General features: G+C 42.7%; 1 protein-coding gene across 2 annotated transcripts in view; it reads right to left on the reverse strand.

The window, feature by feature from the left end:
- The window catches only part of GALC (galactosylceramidase), a 360,459-nt gene that overhangs the window by 138,047 nt on the left and 205,273 nt on the right, over window positions 1-17,139 (reverse strand). For both annotated transcript variants that reach the window (XM_078660006.1, XM_078660007.1), the window contains exon 6: window positions 5,169-5,207. In XM_078660006.1, coding sequence (XP_078516132.1) covers window positions 5,169-5,207 — 39 coding nt within the window. The remainder of the gene's footprint in view (window positions 1-5,168; window positions 5,208-17,139) is intronic.

A 17,139-nucleotide genomic window follows, 5' to 3' on the forward strand; every position in this document is an offset into this window, starting at 1 on the left:
ATTACTGCATTGGGGGTTACTCTCGGATGTTCAACACTCTGAACTAGGCACCTCCCATCGTTGCTTTGGGCATTAGGGTTAGTCACTTCGCCTGTTGCTGTACTACTACCCAAAGTGCCCTGAGTATCCATACAACTCTTTAACATTACCTTTTGAGCTGAAATGTCCTTCCCTATTCGTTCTATCTCACTGCATAGGTTATGCAATCTATCTGATAGTGGTTTGATGGATACTTCTAGTTTAGCAGCGAACTGAGTTACTAAGCTCTCTATCCGTACATTGCTTAGTGGTACTACACTAGTGTTGCTCATAAGATCATCTGTTTGAATTTCTATCTCAGAGGGCTTTTTAGTGCCTTTCTTAAGGGTGGTGGTGACTCGTTTGCCTTGTACTTTCCTAAGACCCCTTCTAGTTCTGGGGGCGGGCGATCCCGGGGTTGACATGTTAGGTGTAATGGGTTGTACTAAATACTGCTCAGTTGTGCTATTTTGCGGGGTTATTTTAGTACTGGTATTTTCCCTATTTCCTTCAACTTCTCCAGATAACCCCAAAGGCAATACTGATGGGCTGTTTAAATCCAGCGATAGTAGTCGCTCTGTCCTGATAATTTGTTCGTTTATTGCACTCACTGCTTTGACAAGGTAGTTATCAAGTGTTGAACTAACAAGCTCTACTGGCGTTTTACTACCCTTACGTCGTGCCATTTTAATATTACCTTTAAAAGATATCACCGAATATAAAAATAAGGCTTCAGAAGTTACTTTCCACAATAATAATCAATTCCAATCAACAAAGAAAAATAAAATAGAAAAATTGTGCCATATACTGCTACTAGTTTTTATCCTAGGTAGTCCTAGACAGTGGGGGTTCAGGTATAGCTTACCCCCAGGTGGCTTGAATTGTTACTTCTCTTTGCCACTTAGGCCAGGTACAACAGTCCTCCAGTAATTTTAAGGACTACCCAAGAGAATAAGCCCAGCCCTGCCTCGGCAGTCTCGGACGGGCTCAGACGGGCCCGCCCTTGGCCCTGGCTTCGCCCGGCAGCCGCCCGCGCGCGTCCCGCGGGAGCTAGTCGACTAAATAGTGGTGGGGGGGAGGAGGAGTCTAACAAGCCTCAGGTGCTCCAGAAGGTGTGGCGGGCCCAGGGGCTGATGGGACTCGTAGTCCTTCAGTCCGTCGTGAGTAGCCCGGGAGGCGGAGGACAAGATGTCATCGCCCCTCGTTCACAGCCCCCAGCAGGAATGGCCTCCCAATTGGTGAGTTAGCCCTACAGGTGGAAATGGCAGCAGAGTACGCGCTTGTCCCCTCGCAGCGCAGCGGCACCCGCACTAGCGGGTGCGGCAAAGTCTTAAGTGCAGGAGGGCGCGCGGGCTACAAGCCTCATGTGCTACAGGAGGTGTGGCGGGCCTAGGGGCTGATGGGACTCGTAGTCCTTTAGTTCGTCGTGAGTAGCCCGGGAGGCGGAGGACAAGATGTCGTCGTCCCTCGTTCACAGCCCCCAGCAGCAATGGCCTCCCAATTGGTGAGTTAACCCTACAGGTGGAAATGGCAGCAGAGTCTGCGCTTGTCCCCCGTCCCCCGCAGCGACACCCGCGCCAGCGGGTGCGGCAAGGTCTTAAGTGCAGGAGGGCGGGCGGGCTAAAAAGCCTCAGGTGCTCCAGGAGGTGTAGCGGGCCCAGGGGCTGATGGGACTGGTAGTCCTTCAGTCCGTCGTGAGTAGCCCGGGAGGCGGAGGACAAGATGTCATCATCCCTCGTTCACAGCCCCCAGCAGGAATGGCCTCCCAATTGGTGAGTTAGCCCTACAGGTGGAAATGGCAGCGGAGTCTGCGCTTGTCCCCCGCAGCGGCACCCACGCCAGCGGGTGCAGCAAGGTCTTAAGTGCAGGAGGGCGGGCGGGCTAACAAGCCTCAGGTGCTCCAGGAGGTGTGGCAGGCCCAGGGGCTGATGGGACTTGTAGTCCTTCAGTCCGTCGTGAGTAGCCCGGGAGGCAGAGGACAACATGTCGTCGTCCCTCGTTCACAGCCCCCAGCAGGAATGGCCTCCCTATTGGTGAGTTAGCCCTACAGGTGGAAATGGCAGCAGAGTCCGCGCTTGTCCCCCGCAGGTTCCTCATTATGCAACTCCAATTGGTGCTTACAGGAGGAAGGGAGGGGTATAGGGAAAAGCCTCTGGCAGTCTTGGAGACATAGTAGCACGGGAGGAGTGGGTATGAGTACCTTGTGAAGCTCAAAGGCAAATATGAAGCAATGGAACCAAAATGGATTTCAGGGTGGGGTTATGACGCAAAATCATGGTGAAGGGATAGAAGAGAGAGTTCGACCTCTGGGTCCAATAGGACAGGAGTGTAGCAGGAAGAGGTAATTAAGCTTCAGTGCAGGAGTGGGAGAGGAGAACATGCCCAAGTCCTGTTGGGGGGGAGGGAGGGCATGCGCAAAATGGGAAGCAGTGAGGCATATTAGCAGCCATCAGGTGTGCTGGGGAGGTGAGCGAAAGTACAATGGATGCATCGGCAGAGACATTCACTTCCTTCTGCCAGTGCAGGCATTGCTTCAAAGGGACTTCTTCCTGTGCAAGCGAAAGGATACACTTTTCTGTTTGTCTAGCAACGGGTTGAATGGTATGCCTTGTGACATGCTGAATGCCCATTTTCTCTCTCACTTTCTTTCACTTCAGTAAGCCACTCTGTGGCTACACTAAGGTAAAATCTAAAAGGTATGTCACAGATAAAAAGAGTTGCTTGATTTTATGTAGCAGGCATTTTTTTCAAATGCCTTTGTTAGCTCTTCCTCACTAGTGCTGCTGAGTCGCACACTGACTAACCATCATGAAACAGTACTCACAACCTCTTGTTTTACGCTTCCAAGATGGCCACCACGTTGTGGCTTTTCCCAGTGTCCACTTCCCATGACTGCCGTGCTGCTCGCCAACTGATCTGAGATGTAAAATATGCCCACGTGTATTCAAATAGAGGGAGAAGGATACACCCATACAGTAAATAGAAAAAATGGTGACACAAAATTACTCATGTGCCAGAACTCAACATGTGGACTGATACAATATGTTCGCCATGAATGGATCAAGTGTCATACAAGTTAACCCTAGAAAAGTGCATGAGCAGTGTGCAACTCTTTTTTCAATGGGGTAACTTTAATTTTGCTTCTGCTAAGGAAAGTGAGGAAAGCAATCACACAATTGTACATGACACAAATAAAGTCAACATTACATAGTCAGTGAATGGGAACACCCTACATAAATGCTCACATGCACCAAAAAAGCATAACATACCAGAACCCACGCAGAACCTAGTCAATTGCTTAGGTTAGCATTGTAAGTTTACCTGCTAAACATCTTACTTGATGAGATTACTAGGGTTCTTATGTAATTCAACCATGAATTTACAGGGTTTACGGACAGCAAGGCAGCTACTCATCCTAATTTGTTTTATTTGATTATAGTCTGATTAAAGTTTGTGATTCACACTTTTCATGATGTGTATTGATGAAGAATGGATTGCATTGAAATTTGCTGTAAACCTCAAATATCAACGGAGTCCCATGAATGGACTTTATTCTAGGCGCTATTGCACGTGAAATGCACTAACCGCTATGTGTCTTCTCAAACACTACATCACAGACGCATATAATAATTAAATGGACTTAAACAATCTTACAGTAACATTGAATCAGCCTAGATTTTGAAGTAAACCAGTGTCCTTCACTTGGTCAATCCAAACTCACAGGGAAAGCAGTATGGGACTTGCCCCAATGTATTTGATCCTCTGCAATGGACAGAAGGAGGATTGTGACCCATGAGTACAAACACTGAAGGCAACACAAGCTTCAAACTCCTTTAATGCTAAGCAAAGCAGTGAGGAGAAGTAAACACAGTGATCTGAATAGCAGCAGTCCCAAAAGCTAATTATATCCCAATACCTTTTACAATCCATTAAGAGTCAGGGGAACTAGAAAAAGTAAACGAGTTGTGTAGTTTCTATGAGGAGGGGCAGATTACATTGTACCTTGGATAGGTGAACAGTTTCCAGATTCATTAATTGGCTACTTTTAGAAACCTATCAGGCAGATAATAAATAGTCATACGGTCAGCTGACTGTTCTTCCAGGTTCTTTACTATTCCCATGTTTTGCTTGGTTGTTGCCATTCAGGGGTACAAAGCCCCAAATGTTCCATCCCTCCGCCACCCTGTTTCCAATGCCATGTGCCATCCACATCATGATGGCTACTCTTGCCATCTCCAAAGTGGTCTTCATGGGCAAAAACTCTTAATCACACAAATTGTTCCAATGATAACATCACTTGAGTAAGGCCATTCAAAAGATACAACTAAGCAACTTAGAAAGTGTTTTTGGCTCGCTCAAGTTCAATGTTATGCTTAGATTACTTCCAGAAAGACAAGTTGATGCTCTGTATTCATTATAGGTTACCAATACTTTCATGGCACCCTCTGCAAGCACACCTCACTCACCTTTCTGCTGCTGGGACAATTTTGCTTTGGACACTGTCGATATAAGAAGCAACATGACCTTACTTGTCAAAATCAGAATCTGTCCTTTGACTAGGTATCTGTATGAGCTCCTTGGCTCAATTAGCCAATGAGCACCAAAAGTCTGCCAACAATTCTCCATAAGAAGGCAGTGTGGGTTTAAAATAATGCAAATAGCATCCTGAGTTATGCACCGATTACTTGAACTCTCTTCTGAAAATTGAAACTATCATTAAGAACTTTAGAGTAGACAGTGTACCATCTCCATTATTTTATAGTGATCTGTATAGTTCTGCAAACGCACAAAACAGAATGAAACTTTTAAAAGATGACGCAGAATATATTGAAAATTGCGTGAGCTTCAAATTCCATTTCTACCTGCTGCAGGAGACTAGAAATGCTGGCACAGTCAACATCACTGCAAGATCAGAAATTCACCCTGGAAACTCTTAAGGAAAACCCAAAGCACAGATTTTGGTAAATCTTGGAATTATTTCTCACAAAAATGTGCATCAGTAAAACAGTAATTGTCGCAGCGCTGACCGCAAAAACAACCAATTAGAATGTTAACCTAAACATATCACGTGCTCATTATCAAGTTTCTAACATATTTTCAACAGTGAAACGCTCAGCCAAAAATCCTAATGTATCCCTTACGTAACATACCTTGATGTATTTGATGTCAAATTCACGTTCATTCCAGATCTGTAAAATAAAGTGTATAATGAGCTTGTAGATTATGAGGAAAATGACACAGCCTATCAACGGAGTTCCATCACTGTCAACTTCCCAAGGTCCCTCCTCCCAAAAAGACATAAGAAAACATTCATGCAACTCCCAGATCAACTACATTTAAGGTTTTTTAAATCCAGAATAGGAAATCACACCTCAAAGGGCGCATCACTAAAGCAGAAAGAAGCAGAGGAACAGAATTTCGAAAGTCTGGCACTTACCTAAAAGCGAAACTACCGAGGAGTGTGGTGTACTGGTAAAGTCAGAGACTAAGGTGTCCCAGGGATCCAGACTAGATGGGCCTGCTTGAGTTTTTGTTGACATTTATTATAATTGGGGAGTGGGTAGGAGGGGGATTGGAGGTGCTATTACCCATCATCAGCCAGGCTAGCGTGAATCCTGTGGCACAGTGAGCAAGGTACCCACGTCTGGGCATACCAATCCCACTTAGGGTGAAAAGTGCTACGCAAACAAATGATGGACGGAATGCTGACTAAATCATACATTCACCCCCAGTCAAGAGATCTGGGTTAAATCCATTGTTCTTTTGCTCACCATGCCACCCCAGTTTAGACCCAGCCAAATCAGTCTTGACCCTGTGCCTCATGGGAACAGTCCATACTATTATGCCAGCATGTACTTTTTGAAACAAAAAAGACTTCGGTTTTTGACTTTTTTTAGATTTACAAAGGCCCAGCAGCTTTCCCAACAATATAGTTTTGCAAAACCCATGAAAAATAAAGCAAGAATTTACAAAGTCAGAAGTCTGGTAGCCAACACCAGACCCACTAGCTTTACCAATGCTTGTTTTGATTGATGGCTTCTTGTCAGGCAGACTATCGCTGAGCAGGTTGAGCCTCTTTGATAATGATGTCACTGTTCTTAATGTATATCTTGCCTTCTAACCAGAAGTGTCTGTAAGCCCTTTTCTTGAGATCCTGGAGAAGCTGGGAGTTACCGGTCAGCATCCGTATGAGCACTGTAGTTTGCAACCAGAATTACTCCATGTCAGTTGGATAACCAAGTTCGTGCTGTTGCGCACTTGACTCTCCAAGAGTAGCAAATTCAAGCAGTCTAATCTCACTCTACGAAGAAGTAAACATCAGAGTGCCAGAAACAGCATGACACAGAAAATACACAAAATAAAAGCAATGTCCAGTCAATGCTCTGTCTTCAAAGACAAATAAGATTTTCTAGAAAACTGGCCAAAAGTCTAAACTATTCTAGAATATGGAGAAAAGGTGAACTTTGAAGATTTCAGGGACCCACTAGAGCATAGTAGAAAGTTTAGGAGTCACGCATGAGTTGATGGAAAAGATGTATGAAAATTATTTTTTATTTTATTTTAATATAATATTGTTAGGTATTTGTCATATGTGTTGAACATTATCTTTTTTTTATGTTTTACATTTTTAGTATATTAAATATATTTGTATTTAAATTTTTAACATATTTGTTGTTGGTATTTTGTTTGTTTCTAATTTTTAACTGACTGGATTGGGAATACTAGTGTTTACCCCTCTGCAATCCAACACTTTCCCTACTGTTGCTCCCACTGGAGTGGTAATAGTAATTGTTACCCCGCCGCTATCCAACACTTTCCCTACTGTTGCCCTCATTGGAGTCGGAATAGTAATTTTTAACCCCCCCCCCCCTCCGCTATTCAACACCTTCCCTACTGTTGCACTCATTGGAGTGGGAATAGTAATTTATACCCCTCCGCTATCGAACACTTTACCTACTGTTGCACTGACTGGAGGGGGAATAGTAAATTTTAACCCTCCGCTATCCAACACTTTCCATACTGTTGCACTCATTGGAGTCGGAAACTTAATTTGAAAGATTTTTAAATAGTTTAATGTTTTAATTCATAATAGAATGTTTTTAATAGATTTAATGTTGTTATTGATATATGTGTGTATATATATATATATATATATATATATATATATACACATGCACACACACATTTATTTGTTAAATTTTGATATTTAAAATTATAAAATAAAATGTATAGTTTCATTGTTTTAAAGTAAATATATATATATATTAATTATTATATATGTTCATTTTTTCCAATTAAGTTTATTTGTTAAATTTGTTAAAATATATATTACACCTAATTATTTTTTTTATTAATTTTATTACTTAATACATTTAACGTTTTACATCGGGTGCATTTGTGGGGCATAGAGTATGGATTGAGGACAGGTGCGCTCCGCAATGAGACAAGAGGGCATCCATCCAGGATTCAATCTCAGGACTACAACTCCCATAAGGCTACGTGTAGTCTCATCAAGGGCAGCCAATGTTGGTGCACGATACTGATGAACTAGGAGAAGGCTCCCTGCTTGCTCTCTTCTGATCATCCCCTAAAGAAGGGACGCCTCAACACGTGTAGGGCCTCATCAGGTGCGGTTAATTATAATGCGCGACTGTTCATACCAATAAAGCTAATGGGGAAACGCTTGCCTATGACTCGAGTGCTGCTCATTTGAAGGACAACTCCCCACGGAGCATAACATGTTATACGCGACTGTCCTGCCGCGGAGCTAGCACCACCCCGGCAAGAGGGGGCCACGGCGCTCGTGATGCAGTGGGCGCATATGTGGGGCATAGAGTATGGATTGAGGAAAGGAGCGCTCCGCAATGAGACAAGAGAGCATCCATCCCGGATGCAATCTCAGGAATCCAACTCCCATAAGGCTATGTGTAGTCTCACCAAGGGCAGCCAATGTTGGTGCACGATACTGCCGAGCTAGGAAAAGGCTCCCTGCTTGCTCTCTTCTCAATGGCCCTGAAGAAGGGATGCCTAGAAACGCGTAGGGCCTCATAAGGTGCTGTGAGTTATAATGCGCGACTCGAGTGCTGCTTATTTGAAGGACAAATCCCCACGGAGATATATATATATATATATATATATATATATATATTACCTACTGGCGGTCGCCAGTAGGTAGTTATAGTTAGGATCGTTTTCCATAGGAAATCCGCCACATTCTGTTGGGAATAACTTTGGCGCCGAATGAGGGATCTGCCTGTAATTTTCCTTAACTTTGCCTCGCTGCGCTCCGCTCCTTCCCTGAAAGTTTCGGGAGGATCCGTCAAGCGGGGGCCGAGATAAAAGGGGGGTCCCAAAACGTGTTTTCCCCATGTTAATTTCCATAGGGCGGTTGGACTCACTTTTAGCCCGAACGGCTGAATGGATTTCCACCAAACTTGGCAAAATTGTAGGGACTGGTACCCCGATGTGCCTTTGCTATGTCTCAAGATATATGCTCCAGTGGTTTTTACGAAAATTAACTTTGAAAAAATATATATTGGGCTACATTGGGCTATATATATGTTAGAGCCCAAATGTAGCCCAATGTAGCCCAAAGATGGCCACCAGAGACCAAAAAAACCAAATGTAGCCCAAATATCAGCCAGATGTAGCCCAACTATAGCCCAATGGCAGAATGTCCCAGAGTGTTCTAAAGAACAACTAGAACGCTAACAGTCTTACTTATGACAAAAGTATGGCACACCTGAAGTCATCTTGATTGGAATAAAGTGGTAACACTTAATACATTTAATTTGAAAAGGAACAAAATGAGGGGTTTTATTTTGCCATAGGAATGGTATATATATATATATATATTCACTGAAAAAACCATAGGTTATAGACCATATATAGTTAGGAATTTGCATTTACAAAACCTTGAAAATTCACTGAAAAAACCATAGGTTAGAGACCATGTATAGTTAGCTGGACATTTTATTGACATAAAACCAATGAAATTCCATATATAGTTAGTTGCACTAACTATATATCGCGCACCCGCAATCCACTGCTGATGATGTCACATATTACATCATTCATGACATGGTCAGTGACATCACTGATGACATCACTGATGACATCTCAAATGACATCACTGATGACATCTCAAATGACATCACTGATGACATCATCTAGTGTCTGTGTGTTTTTGTAAAGTTTAAATATGTTTTACATATTGAAGAATGAGTGGATGTATGGAAGACTGAGTGTGTGTGTGGCTGGCTGGGAGGTGTGTGACTGTGCATATCAATGTGTACTTGTATCAGTGATTGTATAAGAGAGTAAGTATGTGTTAGTATATGTGTGAAAAAGTATGGTGTTCTGTGTTTAACTGTATAGATGAGGAAATCGAAGTGTGATTGATTCTTCACAGGACTGACTAGGTGTATGAGTGCATATGATAGTGTTGTAATAATGAGTGACTGTATGTATGAGTGATTGTATGGGTGAATGAGTGAATGTGTGTGTAGATGTAGGAATCAGTGAGTGCGTATGTAGTAACTGGTATTGGTGTGTCATGATGTCATCAGTGATGTCATTTGAGATGTCATCAGTGATGTCATTTGAGATGTCATCAGTGATGTCTTCAGTGATGTCACTGAAGTATGGTGTTCTGTGTTTAACTGTATAGATGAGGAAATGGAAGTGTGATTGATTCTTTACAGGACTGACTAGGTGTGTGAGTAACTCCATGGATGAGTGGCAGTGTGTGACTGTCTGCATAGGTGTATGAGTGCATATGATAGTGTTGTAATAATGAGTGACTGTATGTATGAGTGATTGTATGGGTGTATGGGTGAATGAGTGAATGTGTGTGTAGACGTAGGAATCAGTGAGTGCGTATGTAGTAACTGGTATTGGTGTGTCATGATGTCATCAGTGATGTCATTTGAGATGTCATCAGTGATGTCATCAGTGATGTCACTGACCATGTCATGAATGATGTAATATGTGACATCATCAGCAGTGGATTGCGGGTGCGCGATATATAGTTAGTGCAACTAACTATATATGGAATTTCATTGGTTTTATGTCAATAAAATGTCCAGCTAACTATACATGGTCTCTAACCTATGGTTTTTTCAGTGAATTTTCAAGGTTTTGTAAATGCAAATTCCTAACTATATATGGTCTATAACCTATGGTTTTTTCAGTGAATTTCATTGGTTTTTTAAAAGCTAATATCTATAAAATATATTCTTTATTACGTGACGTATCACGTAGCCACGTGAGACGCCTCATAACGCGTCGCATAACCATGACGTATCGGCTCTGCAGCGCAAACAAAACCCGTAACGTAAGCGTGCCGGAGCACGCTTACAGATATATATATTTTTTTTAACCATAATTAGACAAAATCCACACGTGCACATATCTTGAGGCCTTGCAAAGGCACATCAAACAAACAATCCCTACAATTTTGCCAAGTTTGCTGGAAATCTATTCCCTTCATTTTTTTTACTGTTTCTCTTGGTTTTCCCCTTGTTACGCTTACCGGGACGCTACCCGGTACGTGAACCGGACGCTCCAAAAACACAAGATGGCGGACTCCCGTTACGCTGCCGGTTAGCTGCCCGGTTCACGTACCGGGAAGCGCCTCTACCGCGAAAAATCGCGGGGGACTTTAATATCCCCCTCATCAATCCTAGGGGGTCAGGAGGGGTTTACCTTGCCCCCTTTCCTTTATTTCCCCCTTCTTTTTTCACCACATCTTGTCTCTCGAACCTACCGAGAGACAAGATGGCGGCCGCTCCGCACTGTTTACAATGTTGACAGCTACGCTGCCGGTTAGCTGCCCGGTGAGCTGCCCGGTTCGCGTACCGGGACGCGCCTCTACGGCGTAAAATCGCAAAAAAAAAATGTTTTTTATTTTTTGCCCCGCGGGGCACTTTAATATCCCCCTCATCAATCCTAGGGGGTCAGGAGGGGTCTACCTTGCCCCCTTTCCTTCATTTCCCCCTTCGTTTTTCACCACATCTTGTCTCTCGATCCTACCGAGAGACAAGATGGCGGCCGCTCCGGACTGTTTAGAATGTTGACAGACACCGGAGAGCCAATCAGCTTCGCTTCGCGAAGTTCCGTTACGCGTCAGGTACGCGAACCGGGGCGCTAACCGGAGCGCTGTCACAGATATATATTTTTTTTTAAACGTTAATTTCTCAAAATCCACTGGAGCACATATATTGAGACATAGCAAAGGCACGTCGGGCAAACCATATCTACAATTTTGCCAAGTTTCATGTAAATCTATTCAGCCGTTCGAGCTAAAAGTGAGTCCAACCGCCCTATGGAAAAATGAATGTGAAAACGCATTTTTCTCGGCCCCCCCTTGACGAAACCCCCCCAAATTTTTAGGGGCTGCTCAGAAACAAAATGTGCCATTTTCCTGAACATTTCAGCCAATTCCGTTCACAAACGCCAAAGTTATTAGACATAGAATTTTCAGAAATCCCATAGAGAAAAAATCCTAACTATATATACCCACTGGCTATCACCAGTAGGTAATATACATATATAAACATATATAATCTGCATATCTATATAAATATAAATGCATGCATACATATACATATATGCATACATATGCATGTTATTTACATGAAAGTTTTAAAAACACTAATAAAAGCAAAGCTAAAAAGCCACCTCATTAAAAACAGAATGGCTTTAACTTAAACGAGGGCGAGATCTATTGCATTTTCAATGCTTGTTTACTTTGGTTCTATCAAGAAGGCATTCAGATGTGTCACACATTTGCCATAAATTCTGAATGTTAGCACTCTAGTTGCTCATTAGATCACTGTAGTAAAGCTAGTGCTCACCAGGGAAGTCTGCTGCTAATCATGGTTTGCAGCCATTTTCCCGCATTTTTTATCCCGCAGACTTTCAGTCCGCATACCATTATCCCGCAAGCTCATTGACCTCGCATACCATTATCCCGCATTTTTTCAAAACGCATGTGCATTTATCGTGCATGCCTTTACAAAGAATTACGTTTTAAAGGCATGTATGGTAAATGTATTTGCGTTGTGAAAACTACGATGACGAGAGAGGTAAGTGGGTTTGTGTTAATTTATTCGTGGGTTAGTGATTGTGTAGTGTAGTGTTGTGTAGTGTAGTGTTGTGTTAGTGTAGTGTAGAGTTGTGGTGGTTGTTTAGTGTAGGGTCATGCTGGGGGTAGTGTTTTAGGGTTTAGGGTTGTGTTGTAGTGTTTGCGTAGTGTAGGGTCATGCTGGGGCTAGTGTTTTAGGGTTTAGGGTAGTGTTGTAGTGTTTGCGTAGTGTAGGGTCATGCTGGGGGTAGTGTTTTAGGGTTTTGGGTAGTGTTGTCGTGTTTGCGTAGTGTAGGGTCATGCTGGGGGTAGTGTTTTAGGGTAGTGTTGTAGTGTTTGCGTAGTGTAGGGTCATGCTGGGGGTAGTGTTTTAGGGTTTAGGTTAGTGTTGTAGTGTTTGCGTAGTGTAGGGTCATGCTGGGGGGTAGTGTTTTAGGGTTTAGGGTAGTGTTGTAGTGTTTGCGTAGTGTAGGGTCATGCTGGGGTAGTGTTTTAGGGTTTTGGGTAGTGTTGTAGTGTTTGCGTAGTGTAGGGTCATGCTGGGGGTAGTGTTTTAGGGTTTAGGGTAGTGTTGTAGTGTTTGCGTAGTGTAGGGTCATGCTGGGGGGTAGTGTTTTAGGGTTTAGGGTAGTGTTGTAGTGTTTGCGTAGTGTAGGGTCATGCTGGGTGTAGTGTTTTAGGGTTTAGGGTAGTGTTGTAGTGTTTGCGTAGTGTAGGGTCATGCTGGGGTAGTGTTTTAGGGTTTAGGGTAGTGTTGTAGTGTTTGCGTAGTGTAGGGTCATGCTGGGGTGTAGTGTTTTAGGGTTTAGGGTAGTGTTGTAGTGTTTGCGTAGTGTAGGGTCATGCTGGGGGTAGTGTTTTAGGGTTTAGGGTAGTGTTGTAGTGTTTGCGTAGTGTAGGGTCATGCTGGGGGTAGTGTTTTAGGGTTTAGGGTAGTGTTGTAGTGTTTGCGTAGTGTAGGGTCATGCTGGGGGTTGTGTTTTAGGGTTTAGGGTAGTGTTGTAGTGTTTGCGTAGTGTAGGGTCATGCTGGGGGTAGTGTTTTAGGGTTTAGGGTAGTGTTGTAGTGTTTGCGTAGTGTAGGGTCATGCTGGGGTGTAGTGTTTTAGGGTTTTGGGTAGTGTTGTAGTGTTTGCGTAGTGTAGGGTCATGCTGGGGGTAGTGTTTTAGGGTTTAGGGTAGTGTTGTAGTGTTTGCGTAGTGTAGGGTCATGCTGGGGGTAGTGTTTTAGGGTTTAGGGTAGTGTTGTAGTGTTTGCGTAGTGTAGGGTCATGCTGGGGGTAGTGTGTTAGGGTTTAGGGTAGTGTTGTAGTGTTTGCGTAGTGTAGGGTCATGCTGGGGTGTAGTGTTTTAGGGTTTTGGGTAGTGTTGTAGTGTTTGTGTAGTGTAGGGTCATGCTGGGGGTAGTGTTTTAGGGTTTAGGGTAGTGTTGTAATGTTTGCGTAGTGTAGGGTCATGCTGGGGGTAGTGTTTTAGGGTTTAGGGTAGTGTTGTAGTGTTTGCGTAGTGTAGGGTAATGCTGGGGTGTAGTGTTTTAGGGTTTAGGGTAGTGTTGTAGTGTTTGCGTAGTGTAGGGTCATGCTGGGGGTAGTGTTTTAGGGTTTAGGGTAGTGTTGTAGTGTTTGTGTAGTGTAGGGTCATGCTGGGGGTAGTGTTTTAGGGTTTAGGGTAGTGTTTGCGTAGTGTAGGGTCATGCTGGGGTGTAGTGTTTTAGGGTTTTGCGTAGTGTTGTAGTGTTTGCGTAGTGTAGGGTCATGCTGGGGGTAGTGTTTTAGGGTTTAGGGTAGTGTTGTATTGTTTGCGTAGTGTAGGGTCATGCTTGGGTGTAGTGTTTTAGGGTTTAGGGTTGTGTTGTAGTGTTTGTGTAGTGTACAGTCATGCTGGGGGTAGTGTTTTAGGGTTTAGGGTAGTGTTGTAGTGTTTTTGTAGTGTAGGGTCATGCTGGGGGTAGTGTTTTAGGGTTTAGGGTTGTGTTGTAGTGTTTGTGTAGTGTAGGGTCATGCTGGGGTAGTGTTTTAGGGTTTAGGGTAGTGTTGTAGTGTTTGCGTAGTGTAGGGTCATGCTGGGGTGTAGTGTTTTAGGGTTTTGGGTAGTGTAGTAGTGTTTGCGTAGTGTAGGGTCATGCTGGGGGTAGTGTTTTAGGGTTTAGGGTAGTGTTGTAGTGTTTGTGTTGTGTAGGGTCATGCTGGGGGTAGTGTTTTAGGGTTTAGGGTAGTGTTGTACTGTTTGTGTAGTGTAGGGTCATGCTGGGGGTAGTGTTTTAGGGTTTAGGGTAGTTTAGTTGTTTAGTGTATGCTAAAGGCATATTCGTTCTAAAAGTTTTCGTTATTTTAATTTGCGGCCTAATAGTACATGCAGGATTTTTTTTGCGGACTGATGGTATGCGGGATTTCGTCATATATTCGCTAACCATACTTTCTATGGCAAAATGAACCCCCTCATTTTGTTCCTTTTTAAATTAAATGTTTTAAGAGTTACCACTTTATTCCAATCAAGATGGCTTCAGGTGTGCCATACCTTTGTAATAAGCAGGACTGTTAGCACTCTAGTTGTTCTTTAGAACACTCTGGGACATTCTGTCATTGGGCTATAGTTGGGCTACATCTGGCTGATATTTGGGCTACATTTGGTTTTTTTTGTCTCTGGTGGCCATCTTTGGGCTACATTGGGCTACATTGGGCTACATTTGGGCTCCAACATATATATAGCCCAATGTAGCCCAATATATATTTTTCAAAGTTAATTTTCGTAAAAACCACTGGAGCCTATATCTTGAGACATAGCAAAGGCACATCGGGCTACCAGTCCCTACAATTTTGCCAAGTTTGGTGTAAATCCATTCAGCCGTTCAGGCTAAAAGTGAGGCCAACCGCCCTATGGAAAATTGCATGGGAAAAACACGTTTTGGGACCCCCCTTTTTTCTCGGCACCCCCTTGACGAAACCCCCCCAAATTTTCAGGGGCTGCTCAGAAACAAAATGTTCCATTTTCCTGAAAATTTCAGCCAATTCTGTCCTCAAACGCCCAAGTTATTCGACATAAAATTTTCAAAAATCCCATAGGAAAAAAATCCTAACTATATATACCTACTGGCTATCGCCAGTAGGTAATATATATATATATATATATATATATATATATATATATATATATTCACTGAAAAAACCATAGGTGTCACACCAGTTATAGTTAGGAATTAGCATTTAAAAAACCTATTAAATTCACTGAAAAAACCATAGGTTTCACACCAGTTATAGTTAGGTGGAAATTTTACTCGCATAAAACCATCTCAAATGACATCACTGATGACATCATCCAGTGAATGTGTATCTTTCTGAAAAATAAATATTTTTTATATATGTATATCTAAAGGTTGATGGAAGAATAAATGGGTAAATAAATGTCTAAATGGATGTTTTTTTGTGTAAAATTGATTGGTTAACTGACTTATTAAATGTATCTTAGTGAATACATATATTAGCGAGTAATGTTTAAATATTTAAATATCTGTATCTGTGTCTCACTTTGTGTATAAGTGGCTGCATGGGTTGGTGAGTAGCTCATGAGTGTGTATATGGGTTATTAGTTGGTTTTTTGAGTATCAGTATCAGTGTCTGTATGGTTCGGTGGGGGATATTACTTAGAGCACAGATGCATGAATGAGTGACTCACTATTTGTATGTATTTTGAAGACAGCATGTGTGCAAGACTGTATGGGTGGATGATTGTGTGTATGGGTGGGTTAGTGAGTATGAGTTTTTATAATTGATTGTTTAAGAGAGTAAATATGTTTCCGTTTCTGTAGAAGTATGTGTAGTGGTGTGTATATAGCAGTATAATCAAGTAAATGTTTTTTTGATAGTTTATTTGCATGTGTGAATTTGTGTGTGAGTAACTATATGGATGAGTATTAGTGTGTAACAGGATGTATAGGTGTATGAGTACATATGATGAGTAAGTACATGCATGAGTGACTATATAGAACTGTTGGTGAATGAGTGGATGTGTATGTAGAATTACCTAATAAGTTGTTGTAATTGGTATTGGTTTCTCCTTTTTTAAGAAAATGTTAGTTTCTATTTTTGAATGTGTGTGTCAAAGGTTATCTTATGCTGATAGGAGGTCTGCCACTTTGTCACAAGGATGTTGTCATCAGTGATGTCATTTGAGATGTCATCAGTGATGTCAGCAGTGATGTCACTGACCATGTCATGAGTGATGTAATATGTGAAGTCATCAGCAGTGCATTGCACGCGCAAGTTATAGTGAGTCCAACTAACTATAACGTGGGAATTTCAATGGTTTTATGCGAGTACAATTTCCACCTAACTATAACTGGTGTGAAACCTATGGTTTTTTCAGTGAATATATATATATATACATATACATATATATACATATATATATATAGATAGATATAGATATATATATATATATGTGTGACACGCCCTCTCAGTCCGGAGGAACGCACCTGACCTGCAACTCTAGTGGCAGTATATTATACAGCGTGTTCCCCCCGGTGGCCGATTCCCACTTGGAAGTAATTGACACAAGGGGAGAGAGGAGGCTAATTTTGTTGCCTGATAAGGTGGACAAAGAACGGACATACCTGCAATCCGGCTACTGCGGCGTGGGACCACCGGCCAACAATGCTTGGAGGCATCACTTGTTGCTTTGGTAATCCCTTCACTGTAAGGACTCCAACGGAAGGACTCAGTTGCCCAGCATGCATTGGTGTTGCAGGGAGTACGAGGTGCCTTACATTTGTGAGGCAAAGGAGGGGCGAATAACTCGTGAGTAGGAGTGGCCACGGTCGACATAAGGGACCCCCAGGAACAGCAGGCAGCTGAAACGGGCACTGATTAGGCCATCCAAGGTTGAAACAAGTCTGCCCAGCGTTTCAGGGACATTTAATTGCCAGCACAGAAAATCAAGAAATCCGCTGTTTTCCCCCGGAGCTGTGTCACACTCTTTTTTGAGTAAAAGGGAGACTGGAGGTGATTTTGTACAACTATATTTTTAACATCAATATTT

Source organism: Lissotriton helveticus, chromosome 9 (assembly GCF_964261635.1).
Source record: "Lissotriton helveticus chromosome 9, aLisHel1.1, whole genome shotgun sequence".
NCBI lineage: Eukaryota > Metazoa > Chordata > Amphibia > Caudata > Salamandridae > Lissotriton > Lissotriton helveticus.